Source organism: Salarias fasciatus, chromosome 20 (genome assembly GCF_902148845.1).
Source record: "Salarias fasciatus chromosome 20, fSalaFa1.1, whole genome shotgun sequence".
NCBI lineage: Eukaryota > Metazoa > Chordata > Actinopteri > Blenniiformes > Blenniidae > Salarias > Salarias fasciatus.
In genome coordinates, this window is record NC_043764.1 from 11,411,473 (window position 1) to 11,425,850 (window position 14,378).

General features: G+C 42.9%; 1 protein-coding gene across 4 annotated transcripts in view; it reads right to left on the reverse strand.

The window, feature by feature from the left end:
- Window positions 1–14,378, reverse strand: part of magi3a (membrane associated guanylate kinase, WW and PDZ domain containing 3a) — a 111,568-nt gene that overhangs the window by 19,260 nt on the left and 77,930 nt on the right. For all 4 annotated transcript variants that reach the window (XM_030119735.1, XM_030119736.1, XM_030119739.1 and 1 more), the window contains exons 4-8: window positions 9,940–10,146; window positions 7,259–7,421; window positions 6,369–6,448; window positions 5,578–5,635; window positions 2,764–2,870 (exon numbers count right to left, since the gene is read on the reverse strand). In XM_030119735.1, coding sequence (XP_029975595.1) covers window positions 2,764–2,870; window positions 5,578–5,635; window positions 6,369–6,448; window positions 7,259–7,421; window positions 9,940–10,146 — 615 coding nt within the window. The remainder of the gene's footprint in view (window positions 1–2,763; window positions 2,871–5,577; window positions 5,636–6,368; window positions 6,449–7,258; window positions 7,422–9,939; window positions 10,147–14,378) is intronic.

The following is a 14,378-nucleotide window of genomic DNA, read 5'->3' on the forward strand; positions in this document are numbered from 1 at the left end:
ATGCCAAGTATGATTAACATTACACTCGTGCTTTGCAACATATTTTCAAGACCATAAATTACTGTTGTGCAGGCAGGTGTAAAACACAGTATTCCTCACGGCAATCCAAAGCATGACCATGTGTTATAATTACGCGGTTTGGCAGATGTCGGCCCCTCAACATACCGAATTATTTCAAGAGATTGTCAACATTGTCTGATCGCCGCACGATCCCCATGAAAAACAACACCGACAGAATAGTGAAGAAAGCATGGCGAGCGGGATGAGGAGGGGGCGGCGACGCACCAAAGCCATGTTTACATGGTCTTGATTAAGCTGTGGGCCACAAAGGGACAGTCTGTTTTCTCAGGGGTGAAGTGATTATATGAAATGTCTGACAGGATTGTCAGTGCTGTAATTACGGCCGAGCCAGAGTGCTGCGCTCTGCTTCTGTGCTCTGCGGCATTGTCTGGGAGGTCAGGCCGGCCAGCCTTGTCAAAACAGTGTTTAGAAGCCACCTCACGCACGTCCGCACACTCGCGCAAGACCACCGGCCATTAATTCTCATTAACAAGGGGTGGGAAGGTGCAAGAATGGGCGCATGGGACGCGGCGGAAGGCTGGAGGCGGCGGGATACACGGAGGCAATATCATCCGCAGACTGCAGGAGGTGTGGGCTCTGCGTGCAGCCGAGTGAGGCAGACAGTTCTGTCCAAAGGGTGTCTGAAACACAGAGGCCACTCTGAATACTAATGCGGTCATGCTTTCTGTATGCACACATGGAACGTTTTTAATAATTCCGACTCATTTTACAACAACACGGGGAATCCGCTTCTGAGGCCTCTGCGTTTACCGAGAAGACGGTGATTAGCCCCGTCAAGCGGCGGCGCCCGCCGCAGGTGGTAAATGATGAACAGACGACCCAGCGGAGATGCAATTTATGATCATAAGTCACTTTCAACTCAGTCACCTCCTTCTCCTTCGCTGTCTGCCGACTCTCAGCCCCGTCCTGTGTTCTAAAGAGATCTTTCAACTGCAGCGAATGACTGGGGCAAAAGCTTTTCCAAAGAGACCTCGGCGCCCTCCCCTATTTCATATCTACTTGTCAAAATGAATCCCGCCGCCCAGTGAAGCACTGTTCCATTATTCAAATTGAATATTCGTTGCTTCGGAGGCTATGGGCTGTTTATCAGAAGCCTGTCACCTATTAGAGCATCTTCCAGACAGACATCTGAGCATGAAGGAGATGATAAAAAGTGCCCCGGTGTTTAGCTAACACAGCTAATGTACTACTATGTAGTGTTTTTATCTCCGCTGAACGAAAAGTGAAACGATAAAGCTGGAACGCGCGTCTTGATAACACTGTCAAGCTGCACGGGATGAAAAAAACTGCTGGTGAGCTAGGTTGTTGAAACTCATAATTGCTAATTTAACTACAAACTGACTGCTACCATTCCTGTTTAATATTGACGAAAACATTCTTTTGAAATGAAAAGTTGGTATTTCATGGATGGTATGCAGGATGGCTAATTAATCCCAGCAGTGCATTGTTGGACGCGAATGCCTTCTCTGTAATACACCAACCAAAACAAAAAAACACCTAACGAGAGTGTATTAATGCCAGTGCTTCTGTAAGCCTGTAAATACGCTGTTTAAAGCTAGTAAGATAATATTTTAGTAATTAGTACTAACTACAAAGCCGAGATCAGTCTGGTGGGACGGTCACTCCTTTGATCATAATCCAAAATACAACTTGATGGTAGTGAGATGAATGAAATTTCAGATGTTTTCAAAATAAGCGTTGGTGGCTTGAGCTCAGTTCCTGGTTGCAACATCCACCATCAACAAATTGCCGAAACTACACTTCAAGTTGCAATGACTTGATATTTACAAGCAAAACTATCTCTAAAAATTGAGACATATCATTCAGGACTGATTTACCAAACGGAGAACACATCAACTATCAAAGAAAAAAAAAAAAAACACACACACACACACACACACACACACACACACACACACACACACACACACACATTTAATGGACCAATGTGAGCTTTTTCCTTTGAATGGATTATCTTTAAAAACCTGAACTACTGAGAAGATTAAATCATGTGGCATTTAGTCCTCTTATCATCTCACAAAGAGGCAAAATTACAGAAAATAATCCTGACTGCACTCATGATGGGTCATAGTTAACTCGACAAATCTTCGAACTAAACCAGGTAATTTGGGAAGTTTCTGCAATTTATTTTTAATAATGCCATTTGAACCCTGATGCACCCTAATGAAATGGTTCGATCGTCCTTGAAGTGTGTTCTAGATCTGATGAATTTTTCCTCCCGTGCCTGAGCCGTCTGCTGAGGAAAAATACCACCAGAATAATCCCAGGAGCACATCTTATCTTAATAGACAACATTGTTTTGGAAGTAAACAAAGTTTTGCTGCATGATATACATCATGAAAACATTCAAAATGTCTTTCATTCAAATCCATCATTGATTTATAACAACAAACTACAACTAATATACGTTTCTTTACTTTTTTCGCTCATAAACCACAGACAAAATTATGGGCCTGTTCACACCTGGCATTAACATGCATTTTGGGGTCATTTTTTTTTTTCAGCTACCAACTCTTAATCTGAAAGTTTTTCCCTCTTTGTTCCCTGCAGCTTCTTGATGAGATAAAACTCCACAGAATGATGAGCTGCAGTGTCATTCAGATTTCTCTCTATTCCATGTTTACTGTTTGTTCCTGAAGGCTTGGTTTTCGGGATGGTCACCTGAGGGCGTGGCTGCTGGCTGCGGTACGGCGATGGGCGTGTCCGCACTCATCTTCCTCTTCGCTTCCAGCACTGGATTCTCAAACTGGGTCTTCTGGTTGATGTGGCTGCACAGAGAAGACAGAACCCTGAAGTGACCAGGAACTGTAAAATGAAACATAACTTTATGCTGGCATTGCACAATCATATTTCATTTTGTACTGAGCTCCCGGAGTCAGTTAATCGCACGCAAGCTGCCAGTTAATGTTTGTGCTTTTTTACACATCTGCGGTCTCCACATGGACTTCACAGGACGGAGCTTTGCCCACACTGTCGGTTCTGTTCTTTGCCTGTCATGCAAACCTGTGATTTGACTACGACGGCTGCGTGTGACAGAATCTGTGTCAGGCGGACGGTGTGCCACACAAGCTGAGAGCTGTTTTTGAACCACAAACCCAAACCTGTCTGTGTCAGGAGTGTCGGGCGAGTATGATGGGGGCAACTGTTGTCACTGGTGTATGAGCGAGAGCATGAATGGGTGAATGTGATCAACAGTGTGAAGCTCTCTCAGCTGAAGCAGTAAATATGTGCATCATAAGTGACTATTTACCATTTTAGCAGGTAGAGTTTGTCAAATGAGTTTGGTGTTAAAATAAAAAAAACTAATTTCAATATTTGCTAAAATCTTTGAACAGAAATATTTTTTTTTATACAAATGAAAGGGTTACAAGTCATCCGATATCCAAAAATGATTCACTGAGAGACAAACATGTTATATTTCAAGGACAAAATTTCACTTCAAGATCATTTTAATACCTAAAACAAGACAAAAGGCTTGTATTTCTGTTTGTGGTGTGAAGAAAAGTATAAATGGAAAACAGAAAATGAAAAAGGATGCTGATTTCAAGTAAATTGTACCTGTATGTTGACTGAGGCTACAGATGTATTTACAGTCACAAGAAAAAGTAAGTATTTCCTGTTTCAGTCGTCCTTCAGTCGTGATTCGACCTATAAGTAAGTCACAATTACAGACTGATGCAATATGCTGAATGCCTTAAATACACAGAAAAATGTCTTTATCAAAACATCCATGAACTAATGAATAGTGCTGTGGAAAAAAAAAAAAAAGGAATCCTTGAATTTAACAAGTACTGGAACAATCTTTAATAACAATAACTTTAACGAAGAGCTTCACAACAAGCAGGAGGAATTTGGACCATTTAGAGAAAATATCTTCTTTAGATGAAATTACTTAATTAAATTAGCAATTTTTCCATTGATTGAAAAATCTTTTTAAACTTCAATGAATGTCACACTATAACAACATATTCATCAATCCATCTTTTCATGCATCTCATTTTTTTTTTGCTACTTTATCCAACTCTGGGCTCTGGGTTGTTTCCTGTCATTTGTCCAAAAACGTGTTTGAGGTAAACTGGTGACTCTCAGCTGCATGTCGGTGTGAAGGTGAGTGTGTGTGATTGTCAGTCTCTTTGTGTTTCGCTCCTGTGACGATGAAATGGCCGGTTTGAAACCTGTATTCAGTCACACTCGCCTCCAGATGGATGAAAGGCAGATTATCATTGTTTGAGATATTATTCATAAATAATTACTTATTGGAAAATGGCTGACATTTAAAAATACTACATCTGGACAGAAAAACATTAATTTTAGGATATTTAAATGTTACATTTGGCTTTGTTTTACAATATTTGTTATGTTTGATGTGATATTACATAGTTTTTTTGTTTGTTTTTTTTTTAACACAAATAAGGGGAAAAAAAGTCAATGTCACACCTGTGTGCTGAAACATTTCCTGCTACCCCAGAAAAATGTCCCTACATGGTTTGGTGGTAGCAGAGAGAGTCAGCTCATCTGCATAATGAGCTTTAACGGTTGTTAATCCCGGCCATGGCAGCACCTTGGAAAGACAAAACGCATTGATGCTGCACGGTGAATCAGCCACACACCCAGACACTGATGTATATATGTGTGTATGAGTGCATGTGAGTGTGAGTGTGTGTGTGTGTGTGTGTGTGTGCATTTAACAAAAAGCACTCTGCACTCTGGCTGCGTATGACTCATGCACAGAGATACCCTCCCCATTAAGTCGGAAGAGATAAACATTCCCCATTCTTTCATTTCCACTCTTTCATTTCCTCTTTCGCGCCGTCTCACTTTCTCCCCTTGATTGCTACACCTCAAATTCTGTGCAAATAATGAGACTTTGTGTCACCTCGTCATCTTCGGTCATTCATTCTCAACAAAAAATTTAGTCCAGTAGAAAAAAAAAAAAAAATGAAAGAGAATTGAAGAGAAGCAGCCTCTCAATGACCCTCTTGCATAAACAGGGGCGCTGATTCCCCCCACCCTCCCCTGCCTCCAGGTCTCTCAGTCTTTGTCCACATTAATGGGACTAAAATGACACATTGTGCTCTTGTTTACACTCTTGATCAGAGAGGAATCTCACCCTTGTTTTTCCCCTCGGGGACCCCTAAACATTCATTGTCTGTGGTCTTCACTGTATTTTTCCCTTTCACATGTAACCCACTGCCGATGCTCCACTCACATAATTGCTTTCTGCAGGACTGTGGGAAACTACTGTGGGGACAAAAGCAGAATATACAAGCCAGAGAGGCCCCCTGAGAACCGGGGCCACATTTAATATTCCGGTCGTTTTGGGATTCAGCTGAACTGAACATGTGAATATTTAACCAAAAATAAGTCATTTAAAAAAAGATATTTAGTGACTCGAGGTTGAAGCTTTCGGATCGTCTCTTCAGCAACGTCTAACCACAAATCCCAGCTGCAGCCTTCTGGAAAAAGTTTACTCACTCCACGTAGTAGGTGCCGTACTGGGGGTCCTCGATCTTCTCCCAGCCGTAGGGCAACTCTGGAGGGAGGAAACACGGCAAAAAGCAGACAAAAAAATCACTTAAGATACTGCTGCGGCGCTGCACGGACAATTGGAGACACGCAATGAGGTGTGGTGCTTTGACTGGCAGCTTCGCTGCGTGCTCAGCTACACCCGCAGAACAGGAGGCCCGCCTTTATTTGCCTCTGTGTGTTTAGGAGCTGATACACACCAAAGGAGGAATTGCTGCGAGTCGTTATGCATCTTCCCAGGGAAAAAAAAAATAAATAAATAACAGGGGGCTTTTTTTATCCAGTGGGATGAGTGTGTGTGAGCAACATCTTGAGTTTTTTTCTGCTGTGTGACAAACACATGCGGCGCAGAGGAGATCTTTACGCAAGAGGGGCCACAGAAAATTGTCTTTTGAGCGATGCTGCTCTGATGAGCGCTCCGCATGTGTCCACAAAGCCATTAGGAGGAGAGGGGCAGACCGGAGTCTGGGGGGAAGGGGTGGGGTGGGGGGGTTGTGCTGTGTCACAGGCATGACTGTGACCGGCGCCGCTCAGCTGTTCAATCGCCGTCTGTTTGCCAGCGCCCCCTTCAGAGAGGCGGCACGTGCACGCACTGCTCCTTACAGCAGGGAGTTGGAGAGGGGGGGGGGGGGGGGGGGGGGGGAACGCTAGTAGAAAGGAGGTTATGTGCGTGAAAGTGAAGGATGCAAGTGTCAGTCCAAATGTCACAAGCACACAGCTCTCCGCGGAGAGTGTCTCACCTCCTTCCTCGCATTTCTCTGGGGGTTTGGCTTTCTTGGCAAGACGGGGGTCCAGCCAAGTAGTGGTCTTGCTGTTGTGACTGAAATATAAAAATGAGACAAGGCTTTAGGCACAGAAGACATTTCTGTTTTTATTTCATACAAAAAGTTCCACTTTGTGCGTTAGCACAGGGGCGCCGCTTCAACTGCACCGTGAAAACAAGACGGCGCCTTCCACGTAAACCTCAGGGATAAAACGGCTTATTAAAGACAGTTTTACTAACATTTAACAAAGCTGAGGGGACACTTGGATATGCGAGGCAGGGGAAAGGAGACAAAATGAGAGGACGGGACACACTGAAGGAGTACAAAGAGAAAACAATGAGCAGTTGCAGAGATCATAAAGAGCAGGTCAGGGGGTGGCGAGCTCCATTTAGCCTGTTGTTTCTCTTACAGGCAGAATGTGCTATTGATTTAGCTGCACGCTGCAGAACCCGGCTCCCTCAGCAGCTCGGCATTGACTGCTTGCCACTCTAACAGGCCAGGTAAACAATGTGGGCCTGCTGCTTTTAGCACCGGCCAACAAGCCCGACATCAAACAAGAGGAGGAAATAAAAGAGGGGAAAAAATAATAATTGACAACAACACAACTGTCATGGCTGAGCCTACACATACTCTCCATGTCCAGCACCTGGCTTCTTACAGTGCTGAGGAATGCGGTGCTGGACGGGAAGCAGGGGGGAGACGCTGCCAGAACTCTCAACACATTTGGCTTACCGTGGCGGTGGGGGGAAAAAACATGGAGGACAAACTGTGAGTAACCGGGAGAGAGATTAGCACAATGCTGATGTAATGGGAGTGTAATGTGACTAAAATAACGGCAGACAAGTAGCAGGAAAAAGGCTACTTACTCAATGAAGTAGACCATGCCGGTTTCTGTGTAGGCCATCTCCCAGTTTTTAGGCAGGGGCTCCTGACTTTCATCCGGTGTGTTCCACACTCGCAGGTCCATGGCCCCGGCCGACTGGGTGTAGCTGGGCACCGTCTTCCTCCACTCTGCCTTGTCCTTGTGCTCTGTGGCCCGGCATGGGGAGAGGGATAAGGGCATGGAGACGGAAATAGGGATAGGTTGGGTGTAGGGGTAAGGGAGATGGTAGAAGGAGAAGGAGACAGGAGGTGAGAATGTGGCGCCATTGGAGCTCCTCTGGGCTCCTTGCATTTCTCCCAGCTGCTGCTGCTGCTGCCGCCGCCGCCGCCGCTGCTGCTGCTCGAGCTGCTCTTCCTCTGTGTACTGGCTGGACGGTTACATCCAAACGAGAGCAAAGGGGTAGTGAGAGAGCGAGGGAGACGGGGAGAGTACACAGAAAGAGGACGGAAGCGCAGCAATTGCCATAGGATTTGCATGTCAGGAGCAATGTACTGGGAACTGCCTCCCAGGCAAGGGCAGAGCTGACCAATGCTTCAGCCCAGCCGCGAGCGCCGCATCGCAGCTCTATTAGTATCACACTGCTGCACTGTGTATGCATTTGTGTGTGTGTGTTTGTTTGCCTAATCTTAATGCGTGTGTGTCTTCCTGTCTGCACGAGGCTCTTATCTGCAGGTTTTCATGTGGCGTTTTTGTGACACGGCTTCATCACGGCGGTGAATGCACACAGCGATTTAGCGGCAGTAATTGAACGGTGACAACGGAAAGTGACAGCTGTTGACTGGAAGAAGTCAAAAAGCCTTTTCGGGTAAAAGTGTCCCTTTTTGTTTTGATGGAAAGAGAGATTTCTGCACTAATAAAGCCCATATAAATCATTATATGCAGACACTATTTCTTGGTTACAGCTACTTTCTGTGCTTGTAGGCAAATGCATACTAAATTATTTCAAATGTGGGGATGTAAGTGCTGTCTAATAAATACAGGAGAATGCTATAAAAGGCATGAAAATAAGGCAAACAAGGCAAAGAAATGTGTGCGATGCCATTCCTCCTGGTGGATCGCCTCACCACTTTAGATTTCCACACCATCTGATGGAAGTACGATAAACTGACTTTGCACTGAGACAAGTCACGACCTCCGCAATTTAGATCGACATTCATCTTCGTGTTTTTTTTTCCTCTTGGCTCGGTTCCCCCAATGCCATTCGGAGATAGTGTCTCTGTCTGCCAACGTTTTCCTTGTTTACTTTTAGATGGAAAGTTGATTCAAAGCAGTCTAATGACACTGCAGACAGGTTGCTGCAGTTCATCCCTAAACAAGGTCTTTCACCTCCAACTGTTCCAGTACAGATCATCTAATTTAGAAAAGCTTTGATGGCACAAACAAGTACAGCTATACTGGTCTAAAAGGGTCAAGACAATGCACTAGCTGAAGAATTGCTTTTCCTGATGGACCGATGAAATGTTGCGGCACGGAGTTCAACGAGAACACACTCAGGAACATTATTGATGAAGCACAGGATGACGCATTGCACATTTATCTCATTCACTTCTCAAACTTCTCGCTAAACTTTCCCGTCAAAACATTCTGTCACACGCCAGAAGAAACAATCTCTCAGCATCGCGGTTCCCCTTAAACAGCCCCACTGCTCAGTCTTGTATTCATGCTGTCGCTTTGTCATTTGCGTTGAAGCTTTTGATTTTTTTTTTTTTTTTTTTTTTGCAGTGCGCTGAACCATTTGGACCACGGTTCTAATGTGCTTCTGCAGTTCAGATGCACCTTGTTGTAACTGGCATTTTTTACTGAAACAAAGTTGGGAAATGATCTAAATTGAAGACAAACTGCAGCTGTCAGTCAAGACACTCAGTTTGACACTGAAGGAAGCTGATATTAAACACCGATCACGCTCATAAATGGGCTATTTTGCCCATGTAAGAATTAACGTGACGGAACTATTTCCACATGCCATACATTTCTTGTGCAGAGTCCGATTAAACTTGCATTGCAATCCCACACCAGTCCAGGTTGAGTTACTGACGTCTGTCGCCGAAGGAGCGACAGAACGAGCCTGCACCAGCTGGAGCAGCTGCAGCAGCCACAAGCTGCCACTCACTTCAGCTAGTTCAGTCTAAAATAGGTAAATTGCGCCGCAAATGACATTTTCTTTATCTGAAATACTTATTAGATGACATGTTGGCACATAATTCCGAGTTATTTTATAGCGTTTCATAATGACGCAGTCGTCTGAGACGCCTAATTACTTTTAGAAACGAGGGCCATTCAGTATCAGCTGTTTCTCCCTCCGAGAGATTCGTGTGCAGGAATCAAACAAGGACAAAGTGTATCGCTCCCACTGAAGGATTGCTTCTATTGATCTCAGGCCTGGCTTCGTTATGGCTTGACTTTGCAGGGCTGCGATTTAGCGCTGACCTTGCATGCTGAACAGCTAATCCTGAGGATGTTTGTTTGGAGACAGGAGTGATAAGGAGGAATGAAAAAAAAAAAGGTCCCGCTGCTTTGCATTCTGAGAATAATATAATGAACTGCTCTGGGGAAAAAAACATCAAGGAAAAGAAAACAAACGCAGGAGCAGAAATTGGGGAAAAGAAGTAGGGAGCAGTTAAAAACAGCTCTGAGCTGCGAAAACAGGGGGGCGTCTCGCCTCACCTGCCAGGCCGTTGACCATCGGAGGCCGCTCCTCTTCCTCCTCCTCCTCGGGCGCAGCGCTGTCTTTTCTGTCCATTTTACTGACTGAGGTGGTGCGTTTTCGTTGCACCTCAGAGTCAAATTCCTCATCGAACAAAACCTGGTCCACCAGGTCCGGCTGGACGGGGCTGGGCTCTGCAGGGGGCTTCGGGGTCCCGTAGTAGTTGCCTGTGAAGAAGGCAGAAAACACAGATTTTTTTTTTTTTAGAGTGCCTGATTCAATATGTACTGGCTTCATGATTAAACTGATTACCACATGGTTCTTCACAAAAACTCAGTAAACCCTTGTTCGGTAATATTTAATCTGCAGAGACATTTCTGGAAAACCAAGATTTTTAGTGAAATACAGTTCTTTGAGCATGATTAGTGTAATCCACAAAGCCACACTCAGAGAAAGGAATTGTTGGAAAGAATTACCAGTCTCTCATGGTTTTGTATAGGAACACAAAAAACAACAACACAAAAGCTCATTGTTGACACCAGATCAGGAAGGATTCACATCGCCTGAGAGAAGATGTTGGCGTATCATGTTTACAAGTCTTCAAAGACCACAAATCACATCTGGGAAAACCACCGGTGGAAGTCTGATTTCAACTTAGAAGCTCATATAGTTGTTTTCTAACACTTTTTTTTTTTACCGATTTAAAAATGAAAGAGAGAAGAGAGAGAGGGAGCGATTTGTTGGTATTTACAGAAATTCATGGTCTCATTCATAAATATTTGACCCAACATGAATCTGCTCACAGTACCCAAAACATGGTCCCAAAGCTTTTACCCTCCAAGATGCTGGAACATATTGTGGCCAAAAATCTTGAAACTTTCAAAATAAATGCTTAAATGTGCCTCAGTTTGTCTTTTAAAGAAAAACAAACAGAAAAGTTGCAAATATTGAAACCAAAAAAAACTTCACTGTTATTTTCAATTCAATTATGTCTCACCTAGTTTTTACCTTTCCTTTGTCAATATGATCTTTTCTTCCATCTGTTTTTTTTTTTTTTACATTTTTAATAACTAGAATTATTACACTTCATTCTAATAGTAATCCTGACTTACCTTGATCCATTAAATCCTCCTCAGTTATCTGTGAAGCACTTTAAACTCTGGTAATCAAGATGAGAGTTGCGATAAAAAAAAAAAGTTAAATAAAACAATATAATTTAATGAGAGTTGTGTTGTCTTGAAGGTTTGTTCATCTGCCCGCTGGGTCCTGTCATTACCATCAAAACTGACTCATTTTCCCATAAATCTGATCAGGAGCATCTAGCAAGAAGTTATAAACAAAGGCATGATCCCTTGCAGCCTAGATTAAGATGTCTTTTGATTTCTTTATACAAGAAATTAAATTTGCATATTAATGAAGACATACATGCCAGTTTATAGCCGCGACTAATTTCCACCTTCACCCCCATAACAGAGCAATGGTATCTACACAAACTACACGTACATATATGAACCTGGATTCTGCTTAGTGAGGTGCATAACGCTGTCTTGCACTCGTTTTACAAATACAGACATGTATGGCAATAACATTGCACCAAGTTTTCATACAGGCTTAAAAGATTATGCAACCTGTTTAATTTGCTTTTTGGAAAAAAAAAAATGTCTTTACATGTCATTAAATACATCTTCAAATTAAAGCCAAAATCTTGCACCGCTGTATCACAGTCGCAGGGAACTGTGACTACAGCATTTACACCAAGGCAGGTTTTCAGGAACTTGATTGCCTCTTTAAGTCTATCAGTTTGCCTCTGCTGTCATGTTGATGCCTGAGGCAGCAAACAATCTCACTCCGGCGAGCGAGTCTTTTTGTCTTTTCTCAACCACAGGAGGGGAGTGACCCACTTTTACTGCACATCACCTTCCCCTCTCCATGCAGGAGAATAAAGGCGAAGTGGAAAATGAAAAACACGAGAGGTGAGAAAATAGTTGGAACGATGTGGTACAAATTGATTCCTTGGCTGTTGTCTGTCTTTATGAAGCCATGGTCCTCTGGCGTTTGTGTGGGATCGCAGGGTGGTTGAGCCGGAGCTGCGTCTGAGGAGCTCAACACTGTGTTGTAACAGTTAAATGGCGCATCGGGGAGCGAAGTGATACTGTGACAAAGGGGTCTGCTGGGAATGGGAGACGAGGAGAAAGAGAGAAGGAGCCTTTTTGACTGGCAGGAAGACTGAAGACCATTTTTCTCTCTTTGATTTAATTACCCTAATTCAAGCCCAAATCAGTTCCAATTATACTTTTCTTAGCTAATGAGACAAGACGCAGGACGTAAATACAAAACCCACAACATAATGGAAATAAGTGACAACTTGTTAAGACAGCTGGACACTAATTCTATTAGATATAAGAATCCTGTTAAAAAAAATACACAAGCACAAATTACTGATAGTCATGTTTAGGAATACATAGAAACTGATAGAAGCAATTACATTTCCCCGTGTTTTAATTTACCATCCATTAATATCAGGGCCATTAAGAGCTTCATGTAATTAATAAGCAGATAAATGGGAGAATGCAAATGGGGTTCAATTAGTAATATGCTTATTTTCACAGCACAATCCCTGGAAATTGCACAAAGACACACCTCGTTTCTAGCGTCCACAAGACGGAATAAGAGAGACATTTATGTGAAGTTTATCGACGACAGCTGACTTATTGGTTTGATAGCGGTAGAATTTTTAAAAATCATGCGCCGAGTGAGTGCTTTTGCTACAAGAGAACCTCGTCTATGAATGGAAGGCATGCTGGGAAATCCCGTGGGGCATCGTAATGACTCGTATATCGGCAAAAAGCTAAATTTATCTCTGGTTTCTCTGATGTCCATGCAGTCCAGGTAGGAGCCACTTCAAAAAAAAAATGAATCAGGTCATAGACGAGGTAAATTGTCTTGGAAGATATTAAACTCCGTCTCCAGATGGCTTCTTCAGATTATGACTACCCAGTCTAATGGACTGAAAGGTTGTTACCCATTGAACTCCACTGGTACTTTGAAATTCCTAACCTTAATGGGCTTTTTTTCTTTCATCGTTCAATCACGCCACTTTGAAGCACTCTGAATTGAATGAATGTGCGCTAAAGAACCTATACAGGCTGTTAGATTGACTGAATAATGGATTAAACTTATAAATATTCCAAACAAAGACTTGTCCTTCTTTGATGTGATAATGGCACATCTTTATATTTCACCACATCAAAAGCTTCCAACCAGTTCAAGCAATTACTAATTAAATTTAATAAGCGGAAACTCCAATAAATAAATGAATAAATAATTCGGGCAGCAGAACAGAGCAAGATCTAACAGGTGGACATTTCTGATCCTGATAGACGGATAATAAACATAAGATAATAGAATGAGTTGAAAAAAGAGCTGATTAAACAGTATTTGACATGCAAGAGACATAAGCGACATGGCCAGAACATTTATAACAGTAAGAGAGTGCAGACGTTGCATTCATTCTCATTTTTTGAGACGTTCCATTTGTCATGTTTATTATTACGACTAATGATTCTGGAGGCATATTTAATAGTGTGCGTGAAAGTCCTTTATTTTCCGTTATAAATCCATTGCACTACTGTTAGTGGAGGGTGTTGACCTTTGACCTCTCAGTCTGAGGTGCAGACAGACCACCAGTCTCACAGCCTCAAATCTGTTAAACATTTGCGCCTGGGCTTTGTGGTAATTTTGTACAGGCAGAATGTAGATTAACGACTGACTACTGTTCACACATAGCCATGCATTCCTTTAAGTGAGCGAAAAGCAAGTCCTGGAAAAAGAAGTAAATTTTCTGTCCAGTTTTCACATATTCATGATGTGTTATGTGTTGTAATTGTGAGATTATTTCTTCGGGGGGCAGGGTGGCGTTCTGTCGGGACACTGTAAGTGAAGTTGACTTGAGACAGGGACGTTTCCATGCAGTCGGTTTAATTCACGTGTGCCTGTGTGGGTTTTCTCAAGGTACTCCGGCTTCCTCCTACAATCCAAATATAGGTTAATAACTGAATATATGTGTGTGTGGGTGACTGGACTGGACTGCATATTTTCTTTATGTTAGCCATATGACGACCTTGTGACCTGCTTAGGCAACATCCTGACCTTCACCCACTGTTCACGATTGAAAGAGCTCCAAGCTTGGTGACCCTAAAACTTAAAATACCGCAAGTATTAAAGATGGAAGTTCTGGAGAGATGGATGGAGAAGTTTTTCCCTGAAGACACATCATAATTCTGACCTCGGGATTTAACATATTTGAATCACCCACACAGCCAAAAATTCAGCCTCAACAACAACAGTTTGGGAAATGGAACTGATCTTATGAGGATCGCATCACAACAAGCAGGAGACATGCATCAAAAACAGCATTTAAAAGCCAGTCAAATATCTGACTTGATTAAAAAAGTCATGA